This window comes from Patagioenas fasciata, chromosome 2, assembly GCF_037038585.1.
Source record: "Patagioenas fasciata isolate bPatFas1 chromosome 2, bPatFas1.hap1, whole genome shotgun sequence".
Lineage (NCBI taxonomy): Eukaryota > Metazoa > Chordata > Aves > Columbiformes > Columbidae > Patagioenas > Patagioenas fasciata.
The window spans coordinates 65,882,110-65,901,028 of NC_092521.1; the positions used below are offsets into that span (position 1 = coordinate 65,882,110).

Below are 18,919 nucleotides of genomic sequence, written 5' to 3' on the forward strand. Positions count from 1 at the left end.
ATACAAGTAATTTTTATTTATTCATCTCCAGTAAAAGTGGCCAGATAAAAGCAAAGCATACCTGTGGGCCAGTGACCTGGAAGGTATCTTCTGCATGTATGCAAGTAATCTCGAGGGGCTCAGTTCCAGAAACATGCCTCAACAAGCGACACATCTAAATATTTGTATAAATTTAAAGAGGAAAGAATGGTAAAAAATATACTTTCATTAGTAGTTAGAAAAGGTGCATATGCACAAATACACACACACAAAGTTACTGATAGTCCTTTCAGAAGCTTACCGGGGACTGCACAGCTGAGTGTTTCTCAGGGAGCATTTACAATAAGAACAGGGCTAAATCTTGACTTGGAATGTGTAGAAAATAACCAATAGAAATAAAGCCTTAATAAATAGATAGAAACAAAACAATGATTGCACATAATTATGACTGAATAAACCTGAAAGTAATCGGATACCTGTGGAACTTGGAAAAATTGTAGCATAAATGACTTCATCAAAACAGCAATTAGCAACCATGTGGAAAATTCAGGCCTTCATCATCCAGGGGACTGAATTATCTTTGAGCAAATCAGCATCGAATTAATTTAGGGAAGAAATTCTGTTTCACAGTTAGCAAAATGTAGTCATCCTTTTTTTTTTTTTTTTTTTTTAAATCAGTTTAGGAGTGAACTTTGGGCTGGGAAAAGCATCAAAGTTTTCTGATCAAAATGAGAACTTACAGGACAGAGACAGTACATATGAAACTAACTGCACTGTCCATCATCAGAAATGCTACAAGGTCTCACATACAGACACTATTTAACGTCATGGTTATGCTCGGAAAAAGAAAAAAAAAGAACCTCAGCGTCTCACTGGAACACAAATTAGTCACAGAAAAAGGGGACAATAAAGCCAAAATTAAAAATCCACAATGCTGATTTGCCGGTCCCAGAAGTTCAAAGGTGTTGCTTCTGGATTCATACTTCTGGGATGAATCCTCATGCCCCATATGATATCACAATTTTTTAGTCATCTATTATTATTAGATGCCACACAAATACAGCTTCTGGCATCACCATGTTCCAGATGTATCTTTGTATGTCTCTTACTGGTGCTGTTACTTCTGCTTCATCTTAAGACCACAGTATGTGATAGAATTTGTAAAAGCGAAGCAAAATTATGTATGCACACACTCTTGAATAATTCTAATTATCAAAAAGACCAAAATCTGTGTGCCAGAAGAGAGAACCACAAGGCATATATGGCAGACATCCTCTCCACAGGTAATCCTAATAGCCACCATCTCACAATAGTCTTGGGAATCCTATTTGTTCACTTGTGTGAATACTACCACACAAAGCAATGAACATATTAGTACACGAAACACACACCGCTTTTCACAAAGCAGAAGAGATTTTCAGTGGCCCTCTTGACTGAGAAAAACTATACAAGATCTTCAAAACAGTCAAGTTAATTGCATTAAGAAACTTAACCTTACATTCCAGCATTCTTAAAATGTATCTTTAGATTCAGCTGTTGCTGGATGCCTACGGCTTCAAAGAAAATGGCTATCATCTTTCCCTGGATCCAGAAACCTATTTTTTGATTAACATTTTAGCCCAGATATGTGGAAATAGATAACACAGCGTCAAACAATGAGTTTGAGTCTAGATCCAGGGGAGAATTTGGTATGACACTACACCCCTTCTGCAGCTGTTTGCCATAGTGACATCTCTAGATCAGACCATACCAGGAACAATACAAAATTCAACACTATACCACGCAAATAAATTAAAATTACAAAAAAGCAGACCAAAGCCTTCCTAAACAACAGATGAAGACAAATCCAGCCACTTATTTTTTAAGTGCCTTACAAAGTGAAAGTAGCTGTGAACTCACCTCAACAAGTTGTTCTTTCTGCTCTGACAGCTTGCAAGTATATTCTGCTACAGCTTCAAGATTTCCTTCTACTCCTGTGATCTTTAATGCTTTGAGGACCATATGATCTGTATGGTATTTTAACAGATCTGCTGCCAGAGATGTTGCTGCACTATGGACCTTGAGTAGCGTTAAAAGAAAAAGGAGAGATAAACCTTGGAAGGAAAAAAAATGCACCCAGTACTAAGTCACATAACCCTAAGAGACAGACTGTTTTTCCCAAGGACCAAAAAAATTACTGCCATGAAAGATCATATACAGCCTACATATTATCTGGGGCCTTAATTCTTCAATTATTATTGAAAGTACAAAGATGAAATCCACTGTATTAAAAAGAACAACAAAAAATACTACAAAAAACCCAACCAACCAAACAAAAAACCCACAAACCACAACCAAATACAAAGAGAAACAAATGAGCAGCTGGGTAAAATCAGAACATGAAATTACCACACTGCTGCTTTCTGATAATGTAACAGCTGGGAAAAAAACAGGTGCATCATTTTGTGGGGCACCAAGTTCAGCATAAGCACAGCACAACGGCCACTTCACTTCTTGTGAAGAAAACACATTAAAAGAATTAGACTGAAGCCACACAGCATCTGAGTTTCCAATACATTAGAAACTAAATTCTTATTAATAAATTGTATTGCCAGTGATGCAAAGGAAAGCTTGAATTTATCAGCTTGTTGCAGAGCCTTAGAAAAGCAAAACCCAAAACTCTGCAAGGAGACGGAAGCAAGAGATGGATACCGGAGAGGTCTCAAACACTCCCTACATTCCCAAGCAAGAAGAAGGTTCCCCTTGAAACACATACCTAAATCCCAACACACTTTCAGACCCACAGATCTGCTGGAATTGTGCTGTGCAGGACTCTGCTAGACAACAGCTATCAGAAACTGCTGCTAGTTCTAGAAACTATCATCAAAGTAGGTTTACCTGCGCCCCATAATTTGCCCCACTTAAAAATATAGGTAAAACCAAACCAGCAATCTCTTTTAAAGTAGCAGAGCATTCTGATGCTCTGTTTTCGTTATGCCCACAAGACTCCCGCTTTGCAGGACTGCACTGAATATACAACAAATTTGGTTGTTCAAGGTGAAAGTTATTTTTCAAGTCCTTATGAATGCAATGAACTTGAAATTGTGACATTGATGGGCCTTGATTCCACAAGGAAAACAATGTTTATTACATGTTGGGTTTTTTTCCTCCTGACTTTATCTATTTCCCCACCATTCCCTGGCAGCACTTCTTGTGCAGTCCAGAATTAAGTGGGGGGGGGTTGTTTTGTTTGTTTTTAATTCTGTGCAAGAAACTTCAATTGTTGCCTCAAAACCTGCTGCTACTGTTTTTTAGAAAAAGAAAAAAAAAAGCTATGACAACATGTAACAAACTATTTATATAGCATTGCTTGCATGCCATTAAAAATTTGCACAAACCACTAATCTCAGAAATTAAGTCAGCTCTGAAGAAAGGATATCTGCGAGGCTTGTAATGTTGGAGTAGGAAAACTGGCAATTCTCATTAATATATAGGCTACGTAGAGATTACCTTTTCATTAGAAATTCTTTTCATCCTGATGTAAAATAGAAATTCACTTCTACTTAAAGCTGTCTCTGATCATTAGCAGGAAAATGTTCTCAAGGAAGGAACATACCTCTCGTTTTTTCCACAAAAGGAAACAGCTACTTTTAACAAGACTGCATCGTGTTCTCAGCCACCCAGGCTCTCAAAAACATTTTAATTAGAGTCACAATACTTAAATTTCACCAAGAGAGAGCCTGGTTGCTGACTGATAGACTGCAGCACCATGAGTCAGACTGACAGGACCATCCTTCTCAGCCATGCACAGAAGCCAACTCAACCCAATGACCCAACCCAACTACATGAAGAACAAGGAAAATGACATAATACTCTAAATTAGCTCTTCTAAGTAAAATTCATGCTGTGCATTTTTAAAAAGTCACTAAGCAAGCTTTCATACTCTGCAGGTCACCAAAGCAAGTCCTACAGGACTTAGGATTTGTTAGTTTAGAAATCCAAACCCACTCTATTTGCTCTACAATTTCTGAACCAGTGTGCTACATTTTCACCTGCATTACTTTTAATATGGAGCTACATCACAGGGCACAGACAAACCACTATTTTGTATCATATGCCACTTCTGTTAGCTGGTTTACAGAAGGTAATTTTCTATTAATGTCACCTAACAAAATTCTTTAACTTTGTAGTAAATGTGTAGTCTTTGTTGCATGCCATTTTCATAAATAGAAACCTGTGGGCAGGACAACATGGCAAGATTTACATTTATGGAGCTGCAAGAAAACCGAGATATTAATGATTTCTTCCACATACTATATTCCAGATGCCTCTGGCTTTATGATACTGCAATTACATGGTCACATACTAATTTGACTGGGAACCCTTCTTCCTCATTCAGCACATGGGAGCAATGTTACTGAAAAAGGATGATCTTAAAGCAACTGAATATCACTCTGGAAAAGCTCTGCTACCAACTTCCTACATAACGGTGACTAAAGAAAAAACTCTTAATCAAAGTACACAAATTATGTATCCTCTATTTTCTGGGAGCCCAACACACTGCCTGACAGCAGAAGCACAAAGCACTTAACTGCAAGTGAAATAGGTACAAAGCACTGTTCAAATCTTCAGGACAGCTATAGGAATTACAATCCGGAAGATGAAAGTCTGATTAGGAGCGGCTGAGGGAACTGGGGCTGTTTAGCCTGGAGAAAAGGAGGCTGAGGGGAGACCTGATCGCTGTCTACAGCTACCTGAAAGGAGGTTGTAGCATGGAGGGGGTTGGTCTCCCAAGTAGCAAGTGACAGGATGAGAGGAAATAGCCTCAAGTTGTGCCAGGGGAGGTTTAGATTGGGTATTAGGAAAGATTTCTTCACAGAAGTGTTGCCAGGCATTGGAACAGGCTGCCCAGGGAAATGGTGGAGTCACTATCCCTGGAGGGGTTTTAAAGATGTCTAGGGGCACTTAGGGACATGGTTTAGTGGTGGATTTGGCCATACTGGGTTTGCAGTTGGACTCTATGATCTCAAACCTAAATGATTCTATGGTTTTGCCTCTATTAAAAAATACACAGCATGATTTTTGAGCACTCAAGGTTTTCCAGTTACAGCAGCAGAGACCTCAGTCTAAGAAAGTTCACCACACTTGTCTAGTATCTTTGCATTTCTCTATAGCCTAGTACTGAAACCCTCATTGTCTGTCCTCAGTTTCATTTCTCCATTTGCTTAAAGGAACAATAATATGAAGCGGTTGAGAAGACATCTGAATGCTTTGTAAGTATTTCAGAAGCTGCCAGAAACCAGTAATTCTGTACTTGGCTCAAATCTGTGGAAGAGGCAAGCCACCAATGCTATCTAATAACAGTGGGGTGAAGGACCCTATCCGACAAGTGCAGTCCATCCCATGTACTAAGTGAGGCAGCTACCTCGTATGTGTATTTCAGGTGACAGCCAGCATACTTGCATTTAGGAAAAGAAAGATGTACAAGCACATACACAGCTGCCAACTGTTTAGAAAAATACCCAACTATTTAAAACAGTGATGCATGCATCCACAATGGAAGTTTAGCCTTTTCATTTAAAATAATGATTTTATACATAGCACGTATTTCCAAACACTTGTCTTTTTTATTGTTGTCAAGTTAGCGAAGAGCCTATGTAGCTAACACATTTCTGAGAAATTTTAAGACATACAAGCTCCCTAATGTAAATCTGATTACGCTGCTCTCGTTTATAAACACATACTAGCTTTTTTTGGGGTACAGGATCTTATTTTACAACTTGGCATTGAACAAGGAAAAATTCAAGCTTTTATTCAGTTGATGCTTGCTTAAACTAGTCTCACCTCTCTTTTAAGTTCATTCATGCACTGGCATGTTTTTAAAATGGCTACTTCCAAGTCTTCCATGAGATCCTTTGTCTTCTGGTTTTGCTACAAGTCAAAGGAAGCAACCAACAGAACATTACACAAGAACTCCAGCAAATCCCACCTTCACATCATGTGTCATTACTTCAAGTTACTTTAGCAGACAGCCTTTTCTTTCTAGATGTAATGTTTTCATTTGCACATTCTCAGCATATTTTACTTGAAAAATTCTTTTATAGAAACATTTATTACCAAATCAAATCTAAAAACAATAGTGATGCAAGCTAATTGACTGCTTCTGTTCACCAGGAATTTATTTCTGAACCTCACTGAGCTTTTTTCAGGAAAAGAGTTGTCTTAAGCTTTAGAACTTCAAAAAATCTTCTGTCTAAACAACCTAAAGTAGAGCAACAGTTCAGGGTTCTTTAAAATATAAATATTATTTTAAAATAAAGTGGTACCTAAAATGTTATACCAACTATTCTATATTGAATTACAAAAAAGTTACTTAAAGCATCTTTGTAAGACTTCAGATCATTGTCTAATTTAAACAAGTACAGCAGCTAACGACATTTTGTTGAGGTACTTTCAAGACAGAGTTCCCACTTTTGCAAACAGCACCTAGTGAGCTGGTGCTATTTTACCTGCTTACTGTGCCTTCAGTCACAGCTAGGCTGGGTTATTTATTAACAAAAATACGTAATGCATAAGCACACATGTACATGTCCAAGTATTTTCATGGATCATATATATGCAAAGTCTTGTGCCAGGCTCTCATTTCTATCACTTGAAATGTAGCATGTATAATAAATTATTTAGAGGTGATCATTTTTCCACCAGTAACAGAGCTTAGAAATGCCAAAGTGTACTGGTTCTGGCTGGCAATTAATTTTCTCCATAGTATCTTGGATTTACGATAGAAAGTGCTGATAACATGGTGATGCATTAGCTATTGCTGAGTGGTGGTTACACAGCTGCCTTCCAGGGCTAACCATAAACACCGAGCTAAACAGAGGTTTACTTTCTTTTAGTTAGGGGATTATATTCAATTAATATTCTATATATGTGTCTTCTTTGTAAAAACAACAGTCTGTGTTATGAATATGATACATATGCTCTTCAAACAGCACTACTACATTAAGAACACCTGACTGCAGCATCTGATTCAAAGAAGGAAAAGGAACAAAAAAGCAGTGTCATAATGCACTCAGTTAAGGAAGTATTCTATACTAGTATACATCTGCCATATTTCAGCGTGTTAATGAGATTTAGTGCTATACATTTCCCCAGGAACAAGACTGAAAGCAAGTCAGCATCAGAAACAGCCACTATTTTCCATCTCTGCTTTTCCTCCCCCTTTTGCATGTATCTTCTATCATCTTCAAGGAAAAAAGATAAGACAAATGACAGAGGGAGCCTTAATGTGCTTCTTCTCTAAAAAGGAAAATTGGATCATTTGAATCTTGTGAAAAGGACAAACAAAATTCCCTGTAAGTCTTAGTGGCTCTTTTCTCTCTTCACAATTTTTTTAGAATATTTCCCTTTTCAGTGTTTACGTTTCAGTGTTTTCAATATTCTGTTGAAAACAAAGAAACATAAATTGTGGTCACTGCCATTGGATCAAGACAATCAAGGTCTCTGAACTACTTAACCAAAAGATGTAACTTTTTAAGACTGTGCAATGATACTTCTATTCGCCTCCTTGTTTCCACTTAGAGCTTCATTAAAATTAGGCTACTGCCACTAGTAGCCTAATTTAGCCATCAAAGAATCAATGAAGCAATCAATACCATTGGAGCAGGGGGAGGACAGAACATTGAAGCTGCAGAAGCACAGAACAAACTCTGGCTTCCCTCATCACCTCTCACTGTGGGGAATACAGGCAGTTCTCTCTTCCTAGACCAGAAGAAACACTGCATTAGCAATTCCTTCCCAAAGTAGAGGTGAAAAGATTTACTTTGCTTAAAAAGCTCTTACAGCTTGCATCCACACTGAAACCAGCTGCTCTAGTTCCATTTTAGCCTGTTTAGACAGCTCCAAAATGTGTTCTCTGTGCTCATGACTGGTATAGGCAGAGTCTGTGAAGTCCTCCGTATGTTCCAGGATAACTTCCAGCATTGTCGAAAGGTTCTCTTTTGAGAGAAAATAAAGATTCTCACGAAGACCCTCCACCTTATTCTGAAAAAGAAACGCAGCAGTTCCTTCAGAGTTTGTGATTACACAGTTGTGATGCAACTGCAGAAAAGAGAGCACATGCATCATTTTACGTTTTATTTTTTCTCCCAGTGCTTTTTTTATTATTATTCACTTCTTTTCAAAGTCATCCAACAACTTGCTTGTATCCAGACATCCAGTTTAGGCTCTAGGAATTTTTTTAAAATGTAATAATACCGTCGGCAAATTACTGGCCACTCATCAGAAGTAACAACAAATACATTACTGTTCTCATGCTGTCAATTACAAGCTTTTAAGTTCAGTTAAGTTTCATAAATTAATTGTGCATTCAGATTTTGTTTGATCTTTACAAGTTTTTCTATATCCATACCATCCATTTTGAGTGTTTTTCTAAAAATGTTCATGTAGCAAATAGAATACTTTGAGGCACTGTGGAAAAATTTCAACCAAATTTTAAGGGGGGAAGAGAAGATAAATAAATAATAATATATATTAAAAAATATAAGTGACAGCCTCCAAAGAAATGAGATATAGTTGTTCATTAACTGTTCTTAACTGAGTATGAAATTTAGAAAAGCCTTTATCGGGAAAAATAGACTGAGCTACAAGATAGAATTACAGTTCATAACATTTCCTTTGAACCACAATTTGCTCCTTTAAATGTTAGAATGAATATTTTTGTGTGCAGTGTTTAAAATATTACCTATTAGGAAGCAAAATATCTTCAGCAACAACAATTTTAATTAAGTTCTGATTGGTATCTTCATACTTAAATTTATTCTCCATTTAAGGTACCACATCAATGAAACATTAGAGTTCTGAATGCATTCTGATCCAGGAGGAGATGGCAAGTATCAGAATGTGTATTTTGGCAACGATAATCAAAGTACAATAATCTCTTGTCAGATTCTCTAACATTTTAGGACAGTTATTTAAACTACACTGCTGAAAAGATGCAGCTCCACCATTTGGAATATTTTTTTTTCAAAATTCTAGTCTTGAGGTAATTTATTAGGCTGTAGAAAACAACACTATCTCTATTCTTACCTTGAATTCTTTGATGCCAGAATATATGCTGATGGCAGGCATTTCACTTTCTCCATTTGGTCTAGAGTCAGTTACAATTTCTATTACCTGTTCCAAAGCTAATCTCATCCGATGAAAAACTCCATCCTTGTTTATACGAGCAGATTCACAGTCTGGATGCCTCAGACAAGTCTTTTTAAAGAAACCAAAGTAAGTATTACGAAGGAGTACACATGCAGTATAATGAAATGAATGCTTCCTAAAGCAAGTGTAAAAAATCCGTCAGAATATAATAATTTCTTTTTGTTAAACTGCTATTGTGTTAAGTAGAACTCATAGCATTACTCAGAATATGAAGATTTTACACCCTTCTTTAGCATGAAGTTTAAGGTGGGGCTGAGAAAGAAGAGTCAACTATCCTGTCAGATGCCATCCTCTGTGATTTACCAAAGTTGTGTAAGAATGTGCACATTCACTCACTTTTGAAGCAGTCAGGAGCATCATGGTGCACTTCTCAAGAACAGCCCTAGATGCTGCCATTCTAGCCTTTTTCTTCTCATCCTTCAAATCCTAAACATCAAAAGAAAAAATTACCTGAACATGATAACAGTATCTAAAATGTTAAATGCTTGTGAGACTGCAAAACGGAAACTCTCTTGCAGATGGATGGGTTGTAAGAAAGCTTCTTTATGTCTGACAACTGCTATTTTCAGCCTAACTCATGATCTAGAACTTGCTTTTCAGACCAATTTTAATTTATGCATCTATTCTTGGCTCTACTCAATTCAGATTTCAAAGAAGGAAGACCTCAGAGATACAGAGCATGTTATGTAAACTGTCACTAATTTTCCCATCTTTATCATAAGCATTAGTCATAAAACAGAAAAATTAGAGGAAAAGAATAGCTGACTAAAGAATATTTTCTGAAGCAAGGATAGGGTAAAGCAGAGACAGAGAACACCAGATTTTAGTTGTACTGCAGTGAAGGAAATATAAAATAAATCTTTTGTCTACTTGAGTGTTATATTTAATATATCCCAGTATCAAAGAAAGTTTTAATAGGCTAGAAAAGCAATTCCTCTGTAGAAAGGCAGGAGCTTCCCCAGAGCTCTCCAGAGAGAGAGAGAGAGAGAGATACACCTGCAAAACTGAACTATACCCTCAGAAAAGTTCATGAAAAAGGAAAAATTTAGAGTCCAAACTGGGAGTGAGGGGAGGCAAAGAAGACAACAAGACATTTATCCCTCAATATGTAGGACAGTCTAACAAGATGAAGAATTTACAAAGCTACAACAAAGATCTTTTCAATGCTACCAAAGATAGCTGAGTGCTATTTGAGTGTTAAACAGGTAACTGAATGGGAGGACCATTTGAAAAGGGAACAGTTTACAGGATGCAATTAATCCTAAACTGTTCTAGATTAGCAATTAAAAAAAAAAAAAAAAGATAAATCACTGCAGCAGTCCCTTTTGACATTGCTATAAAAATCTCATTTAGCAACTACAGAAAATCTTTAAGATCAAGATCAACACACTAAAAAAAAAAAAAAACAAGCCCCCTTCACCCCCCAAAAAAACAAAACAACAAAAAACCTCACCACAGCTCGTTTCTGAAATTCTGACATGATATTCTGATAAATATGTCCACACTCAAGAGTCTCTGGCACACTTATTGTAATTATACTAAGGAAAAATACCTTGAGGATATTTCCTCCCAATAAAACTAATAATTCCACAGAGCAGCCTACACACCATAAAACGAGCATGTCAAGAAAGTTTTGACACAATTTAAAAAGTACTAATGAAACACTCTTTCCAAGAGTGTCAAAGTAGGCAAGGAGAGGAGAGCCAAGGACCAGTTAACGTTGAAAACTAGAAATAGCTGAAAAGAATATCACTTACTAGTGATCACTTTTCTCTTTCCAAGGAACAACTGCTATGAATATTTCAAGGTAAAATAAAGAGAAATGATTTCCAAGGAAGTATTTCCTCTAATTATATGTAGTTTTCCCAGAAGTGATTCTTTGCTACAGAGCATGTATTTAGCAAACTCTGAACACATCAACAGTAAAAGGAGTGTGGGATGTGTTTTTAGCAAAGTTCTCTAACATTTTATCTGAAGAATGCTGTGCCATATCACAAAAAATGCCTCTATATGCATGAGGTGGGTCAATTGTTTACACAAAGTGAATTCTGAATTTTGCTGGATATTAGCGGCTCTATATCAGACCCTAGTTCATTTCTGAATAGATTTGATTGCCAAGGGGAAGGAACAGCTCACAGCAGAAGTCTTAAGCTTCAACGAACCTTTTATTTACATGGAAGTAGCAGCAAAAAGTTTCCTGAGTGAATGAAAGGCTTTGAAAGAGCAATTGCATGTGAGAAGTAAAAAAAACCATTATCCCAACATAAGAAAGTTTTGACCTAACCCTAGAAAAATATTCAATAATAATAATAATAATAATAATAATAATAATAATAAAAAAATGCAAACAAAAGCTTTATTAGGATCTAAAGATTGCATGTTTGGAGTTCTCTAAAATAATTATTCTGCTTTCAAATCCCTCCACTATGTGCAAACATCAAATCTTCTGTCAAGTAATAACAGACAAATTCCCTACTAGAGTAATAAGCCAGAAAAGTTAAAGCCCAAAGATGGTGACTGAAGCAAAAGGACATCTCAAAGAACATGCACCGAGGCTTCTGGAAGATACGCGGATCAAACAATGCAGTGGTATTTCTCAGGCTGAGCTTTAAAATCAAAAGATGTGCTTTGAGTGGAGCAAGGAGAAAAAGTTAGGTTTCAGAGATAGGACACCAGCAATTGTTTTGTTCTGTCAAAATTAATCATTCAAGAAGAAACCAAATAGTCCAGTGAATCAGATGAAAATGATACCTTACAACATCTCTCACAGCTTTTTATTAATGCTTACATTTTGCCGATCTCCAGTTAAATGGGCAAACTCTACCATTTCATTTCCAAATTGGCTGAATATTTGTACAAACTCCTGGAAACTACTGACTTTTTCTAGTTGTTCCATTGTTGCAAGAACCTGCAAGATAGAGGACAGTACTGTAGATTATCAAGATACTAAACATAAAACGTTATTACTAAACTAGGAATACCATTATTTGCAGACCCTTCTAAATCATGTGGTTTAAGCATTAATAACACAACAGCTGGAAATCAAGTCTAAATTAATAATCATGCTTCATTAAAAATGAGTAATTTCTTGTCAAGTCTCAAAAAACATTTTCTTCACTTTTCCCAGTACCAAGAGTAACAGCATTACAGGATTCGGTTTCCAGATTTAGGAAAAATGTTACTGTCAAATTTAAAAACATAAGTACTTGAAATTAATATACAGATTATATCCCTATGCTGTAAGTCTCAGTTTCAAAGTTCAACTTCAGATGCAGAACTTTCAAACTTTAAAACCACAGTTGCACAAAAGAAAACAAAGAAGTTAGAAATTAACACATAGTTTTATACTCTAACAATATCAGAACAATTTTAACTCTGAAAATTTTTATTAGCTCTATAAAAAACAAAGAACAAACTGAACCCAAGTTTTACCATGGTCTTACTCAAGATACACAAAAGTATGTGAAATCAGCATTTTTTACAACACTCAGTAGAAGTCATTATATGGCTTATAAATCACTGAAGCTATCCTGCTGGAGTCACTACAACACGGTTTATAACAGAGATTAACATTAGGGTTTTTCAGGTTAGAGGTCTAATTGCTAAACCCAAAACTACCTTTCAAATCCACTAAATGTCTTCAGAAAGAGAGACAATCAAAGCAGTTCTTTATTGTGTTTCACACTGGAGATAAGATACCGCATGAAAATTTAACAAACTGTACTTGAAAGGGAGAAACTTCAACTTATATTTCTTTTCCTATGCCAAAAATATCTTCCCCCAACTAAAAAAAGCAGTCTACATACCTGATTATGACAAACTACTCACTCTCTGCAACCCAGGGGAACCTTGCTAGAAGCACCCATTCTTTCGTAAGAGTGGCCTCTCCATCTCAGTCTACATAATGCAAATGTTCAACTAAAACCTGTGAGTGCAGTGGAACATACTGCTTTATCATGCAATACTGGACCACAGTATCAGTCTGAGCGTCTCACGTTGTGCAGCCAGCTCCACCACAGCTGCAGAAACTGTCATTTTTGTGATTTAGGTGTTGATGCACGAGTAAGGCTGAGGTAGAAAGGATTTGGAAGGAAGCTGCACAAAGATGAAGATGTGAAAATAGTACAAATGCAGAAGAAGCAGAGAACAACAGGACTCGGAAAGTAAGGATATAGAAAAGTGAATGTGGAGAAAGGAGAAAACATAGAAGTTAAGGTTCAACTTTCTCTTCTAAAAATGGATAAAAAAATAATAGCGATTATGTTCAATCATTCTTGGTTTCAGCAAGTATAGTATTTCATAGGTATGGTCCTGGTTGCAAGCAACTCTGTTACAGTTACCCTAAAGCAAGTGTTGCTGTCATGACAGATCTCTTGTCAAATAAAAATTTCAGTGAAAGCACATGCATTTCCATTACAGTTAACAATTCTAGACATTCCAGGTAGAGTTGACATTCCAATAAACCAGTAATACATACAGGGAGAAGCTGTATAGACAGCTTTAAATATGCCTAAAGCTTATTCAAGAAGCTGTTCAAATGCCAAATACCTGTGATGTCTTCGTAATTTTCCATTTTAAACTTTCTTCAATGTGAAACACATGTAGTAATTAAAATATACATTTTAAAATATAAAGTTAAAATTATTTATCAAAAAAGGCTTGAGGTTCCTTTTAATATCTAAATTAGTATCACACGGCTACTGCAGCACTATGAATGTCACCTTTCAGCCAGCAGTTGTAGGCTGACACCACTTGGGGGCATATCCATATTTTCATCCAATGTGCACAGTGCAGCAACACCCCCACTACCTGTCACTTCCCAATTCCTTGGTCTGACACTCCTAACCTGACTGATGCCAGTAAGCAGAGCGAGATGTTAAGCTCACTGATGCAGTGACTAAGTCGGATGGACAGTGAAATAAATTTTGTAAGGTTGGAAAGACGTGGGCAGGGATGTAAGAAATGCACACGATCTAAGACCACAGGCACGGTACATATGACACAAAGGATGCAGAAGCAGGAACAGTATCAGTGGGATCATCAACGAGAGGCTGGGTTCTGGAGCAGATCACCGTTCCAGAAGATCTCAATCACATCATCAGTCTATGAGACTGGATGTCCACCCACTAAGCTGTTTCTCTGTTCTTGGTCCTTGGTTGACTTAACTACTCTTGATTCACTTGAGGAAGATGATGATGATGATGATAATGAAAATTAAGGCATTCAGAAAGAAGCAGCAAGCAAACTGGCACTAAAAGTTTAACACTGGGCATTCAGTCTGTAAGATGAAAATGCAGCTGATATCTTCTGGAAAAGTGAAGCCCTCCAAAAAACTGCTCCAGCTGACAGTACTGATGATTCTGCTCCTGCCTTTCCATCCTCTATGCAATGTTATACTACACTGTCTCTCAGTATTTGTGTGCAATTCTTAAGTCCCTGCCCGCATCTTAACTCTACCAAAATATTTCTTAGAGAAAGAACTGCTTTGCTATCCTTCATACTAGTGTCTGACACACTTTTCAGGAATGTACTCTATAAATATCAAAGTACTGCCTGTGTGAGATACCATGATTTGTTTAATTTGGTCTGAGAGATGCCAGTTGTTCTATTGGTAACATAAACAGAACAGACATTCTCAAACACACATAGACCAGGGGTAAAAAGGAGAAAGCAATAAAACCCAAAAGACCACAAACACCATGGTGACTATGGCAATTGGGAGTCAGACACACTTACTCTGGAAAATCAGAGTTCATTTTAAATACCTTCAAAATTAAATCCTGTGCCTACACTTACTATATTCATATCACTGTATATATGACAATATTTTCATATTTATTTAAAACTATCATAAACCATGCCCTGCTGCTGAAAGGATATATCCCTCCTTAACCCTTTCTGCTACAAGCACTTGCGCAGTGTTCTGTAGCCTAAATCTATGTTAACACCAGCCACTTTTAGAAAGGTAAATTAATTCAGATCACTGCATGGCTGCAGACAAGGGTAGAAGAAAAGCTCAGAAAAGGCAGCAAATGCTATTAAATGCACCATTCTGATTCTCAGCACAAGAGAAGACCAAAGCTGCAAGTAACTTCAGCAAACTAATATTAATAAAACTGCTGCCACGTTCACCAAGCACTGGGAGAACAGCAGTAAGATCACAAATGAATGCTGCTAAGTCTAAAGCCAGACTGAAGCAGGTATTGCCATAGTTTTTGAATCCTAGACTCAACTAAGTGCCTTGGATCTCAAATCTGCAAAACAGAGACCAGCATGTCTGGAAAGCAAAGGAAGAGAGAAACTATGAAGAGTCAAGAGAGGAAAGATGGGCTCCACTCTGGATTATGAGTTGAAAATTAACAGAAAAACCCAGGTCCCATCAGGCTCTCATTTTTCAAACATGAGGTTTTTCTAATTTTGTTCTAGCACATCAGGGGAGAAGAAAAAAGAAAGAATATCCTACAGTCAAGACACTGCAGTACATCTGAGGTTAAATGTGTCTTCATACATTATTTAAATCAACTAAGTAGTTTCAAACTAAGTTTCAAGACATAAGTTAAACTGCACAAAAAACTTTCAATCTGTAAGCCTCACATCACTAGCACAGACTTTTATCAGCGTTTCTCACAGCTTTTTGCCTTAGACACATTCATAATGTTCTCCTTGTCTTGATCTTGACAATACAAACATCCTGTCCTTAGCAAGTGGAAGCTTTTATTGGCCATTTTACTGACAGACACACTTTCCACCTTGCAGCAAACTTAAATAAGCAGTAACACAGCATCTTCTCCAGCATACTAAGTCAACAGAACAATACAGGTCACTTAAAATGTAGAAAATTTTTATTTTATTCTCCTTGATTTACACCCATCCCCTTTCAGCTATCTGATAGGTGAACATGTGCAAGACATTCATTTTTACCTCTTCATTTTTTACCTTCCCAAGAGATACAATGAAAATACCACTTAATTTAGAAACACTCTTTTGCATTTACTCCAAGTATCAGTTAAGCAAAACAAAAAAGGAGCTACAAATACCTTGTTTCTGGAAGTTATAATTTGCTTAATAACAATTCTGTCTGCTAACACCAGGACCTTTGTGACTGAAGAAAGCAACAGTCTTGCAGCTTTTACCACACCCGTTTTGTCGGTAAAGATTGTTATGTGGCTGTCAGATTCCGGATGATCTAAGCTTGCCACGTCCGTAAGCTGTGCAATTGTTTCACCTAGAAGCAAAAACCAAATAATTAACGTTTCAGACTTACAAAGAAATATACTGGGCCATTAAGCATTCTTAACTTTTACCTTTGAGGAACAAAACCAACTACCGACAACTCTTTTATTCCACTGCACTTCCTTCTACTGACTGTTGGTGGCACCCTCTCCATATTTAAATCTGGACTGTTATTCAGTAACGCCTCGTTCTTTCATCTGTAACACAGACTAATTTTCTTACAGTAGTCTACAGATGTGTCAGGTGGAGGGGATGAAGCTGCGGAGTATGGAGGGAGAAAATGTTCATGAGAAATATTTTTCCAATTTTAATAGCAAAAAGTCAAATCAGTGTCGACACTTGCAGCATCAACCAACCTACTGAAGGAGTGGGATGCAGCAAGGAAGGAAGAACTACAAGTTCCCCTCCACCTTCCAAATTTCAGTCAGTATTCGCATAACTTATGGATTTTCTATTCCTGTAGAGGTCTTCAGGGATGAAGAATAAAGAGACTTAAAAAAATAATTTTATAACTTACAGGACTGAAGCATTATAGTGAAAATATTTCATTTTATGTTCAAAGGAGTAACACCAAACAGTATGTTGTCAGAAAGATGAGGGAAAAAGTGTCAAAGAAGCACTAATTTTCAGTTCATAAGCAGCTTTTTATTCAACTAGCATTTGGTACGACCATAGTTAAGCAGGACTGTTTGACCACTTTTATTTTTTATGTGGTAACAAATTCTACAATCCAATGCAGCCAATGGGTCTTCTTATGTGAGAAAAATCACAGGACTCTATTCAATTAAATCTTCTGGGGTACCCTAGATAATAGTGCAATAGAGGAAAGGCATAGAGCAGTTTCCTATTTCATAAACACAGAAGGACCAGTGGGATACTAAACTCAGGCAAGCTCTGAGAAGTGCTTTTTGTTAGCATGCAAGACAAGATGTTCAACCTGCAACTAACCTGCAGATTATCCTTGAAGATAAAATCTAGGACATCTGATCGAGTCCTCTATGACTTATCTTCAAAACCTCAGCTAAGGTAATTCACCTGAGCAGACAAGATACTCACTTCAAAAGCCTGATAAAGCCAGAGGTCCCACATGAAGAACCTGAGGGTGCATTATTAGTCTGGAAATACCACATACAAACACTGTAGAACAAGGAAGGCCTGACAGTGTTTATGTATAGATGTGTCTCCTCCAACAACTGCAATCCCTTGAGATCCTACATTGCCTGAATAAGTTTTGCATTACGACAAAGAACTTCCAGTTATTTTGCTAGGACCGGGCCAGGTTATAGAAGTAAAGGTACAATAATCAGAGGGTCTCTGTATTCTAAGTACGCAAATATGATAAACAGTACAATCTGAAATGGTGAGTTCCATATAGCTGAAGTGCCTGAAAATGAAGCAAGAAGAATTGTAAAAGTACAGCTATTATGCAAACAGCTAGAGCAGCCAGGTGAATAATAGTGAAGTCCTAAGACAAGCCTCCAGCCAGGCAAGGAGATCATTTAACAGCAAAACAGATTGGCCATTGCCTTCTCCACAGTCAAATTAATTTCAGTTCAGGCCAATTTCTAGTTGGAACTGTTCAACTTTGTCAGCATATTAACCCAAATCTCTTCATTTGACCTCAAAATATATGTGACCACATAAAATAGTGTAAAAACACACAGTGAACAATTAAAATGGACAAAAAGTTCTTTTGGTAACCAAGGAAGGATGCAAAATGTCATTATCCCATTTCTTATGCTGTGGGATTCACCTTCTTGAAGCTGAATTATCAAGTCGTAGGTGAAGCATCTAATAATACAAAGAGTAATCAGAGAACATAGAAATAGCTGCAATATCTGCCTGTCAAAAGCACCAGACAGCCCTAGAAACTTGAGACTTCTGACAAAAGAACAAAGCCTTCCTTCTCTGCCTGCAGATCTGAAACTACAGGAATGGGAATGGTGCCCTGGGAGTAAGCTATGAGGATCAAGACCTGGTAGGGTAAAAAGACTGAACTAGGGAATATTTAAGTCAGCTGGGCATACACAAGTCCATGGGACACATCTGAGAGTGTCAAAGGAGCAGTTCAGTGTCACTATAATTCTGCTATTGTGTCTGAGAGATGATAACAATTGTGAGAGGTCTCCAATGATAGAAAGGCAACTGTCACATCCATCTTCAAAAGGGGTAACAAGAAAAGCTCAGATAATTATGAGCTAGTCTGCCTCACATCAGACTCCAGGAATATTATTAAAATAATCTTGGAAGTCATTACCACATGAAGCAGAAAAAGGCAACTGGCAAGAGTCAGCACTAACCTGCAAGGGTGAATAGTCCCTTATTGACCTGAATGCCTTCTGTGATGCAATCACACTGTCTCTAGAAAAAGAAGTAATGGATGCTGTGTATATCAACATTAGCAAGGCCTCCAACATGATCTCCCAGAGTGTCTTTATAACTAAATAATGAAATATGTACTGGATAAGTAAACAATAAGGTGAATAGAAAATGGACCTGACCATTGGGCTCCAGGATG

The 18,919-nt window shown here is 37.1% G+C and overlaps 1 protein-coding gene across 3 annotated transcripts in view; it reads right to left on the minus strand.

The window, feature by feature from the left end:
- Positions 1-18,919, minus strand: part of CTNNAL1 (catenin alpha like 1) — a 59,044-nt gene that overhangs the window by 15,774 nt on the left and 24,351 nt on the right. For 2 of the 3 annotated variants that reach the window (XM_065829781.2, XM_065829780.2), the window contains exons 3-10: positions 16,206-16,393; positions 11,957-12,076; positions 9,505-9,594; positions 9,046-9,216; positions 7,801-8,001; positions 5,803-5,889; positions 1,879-2,037; positions 62-154 (exon numbers count right to left, since the gene is read on the minus strand). In XM_065829781.2, coding sequence (XP_065685853.1) covers positions 62-154; positions 1,879-2,037; positions 5,803-5,889; positions 7,801-8,001; positions 9,046-9,216; positions 9,505-9,594; positions 11,957-12,076; positions 16,206-16,393 — 1,109 coding nt within the window. Of the gene's footprint in view, positions 1-61; positions 155-1,878; positions 2,038-5,802; positions 5,890-7,800; positions 8,059-9,045; positions 9,217-9,504; positions 9,595-11,956; positions 12,077-16,205; positions 16,394-18,919 lie in introns of all 3 variants that reach the window. The other variant, XM_071804334.1, reaches the window with a different exon arrangement.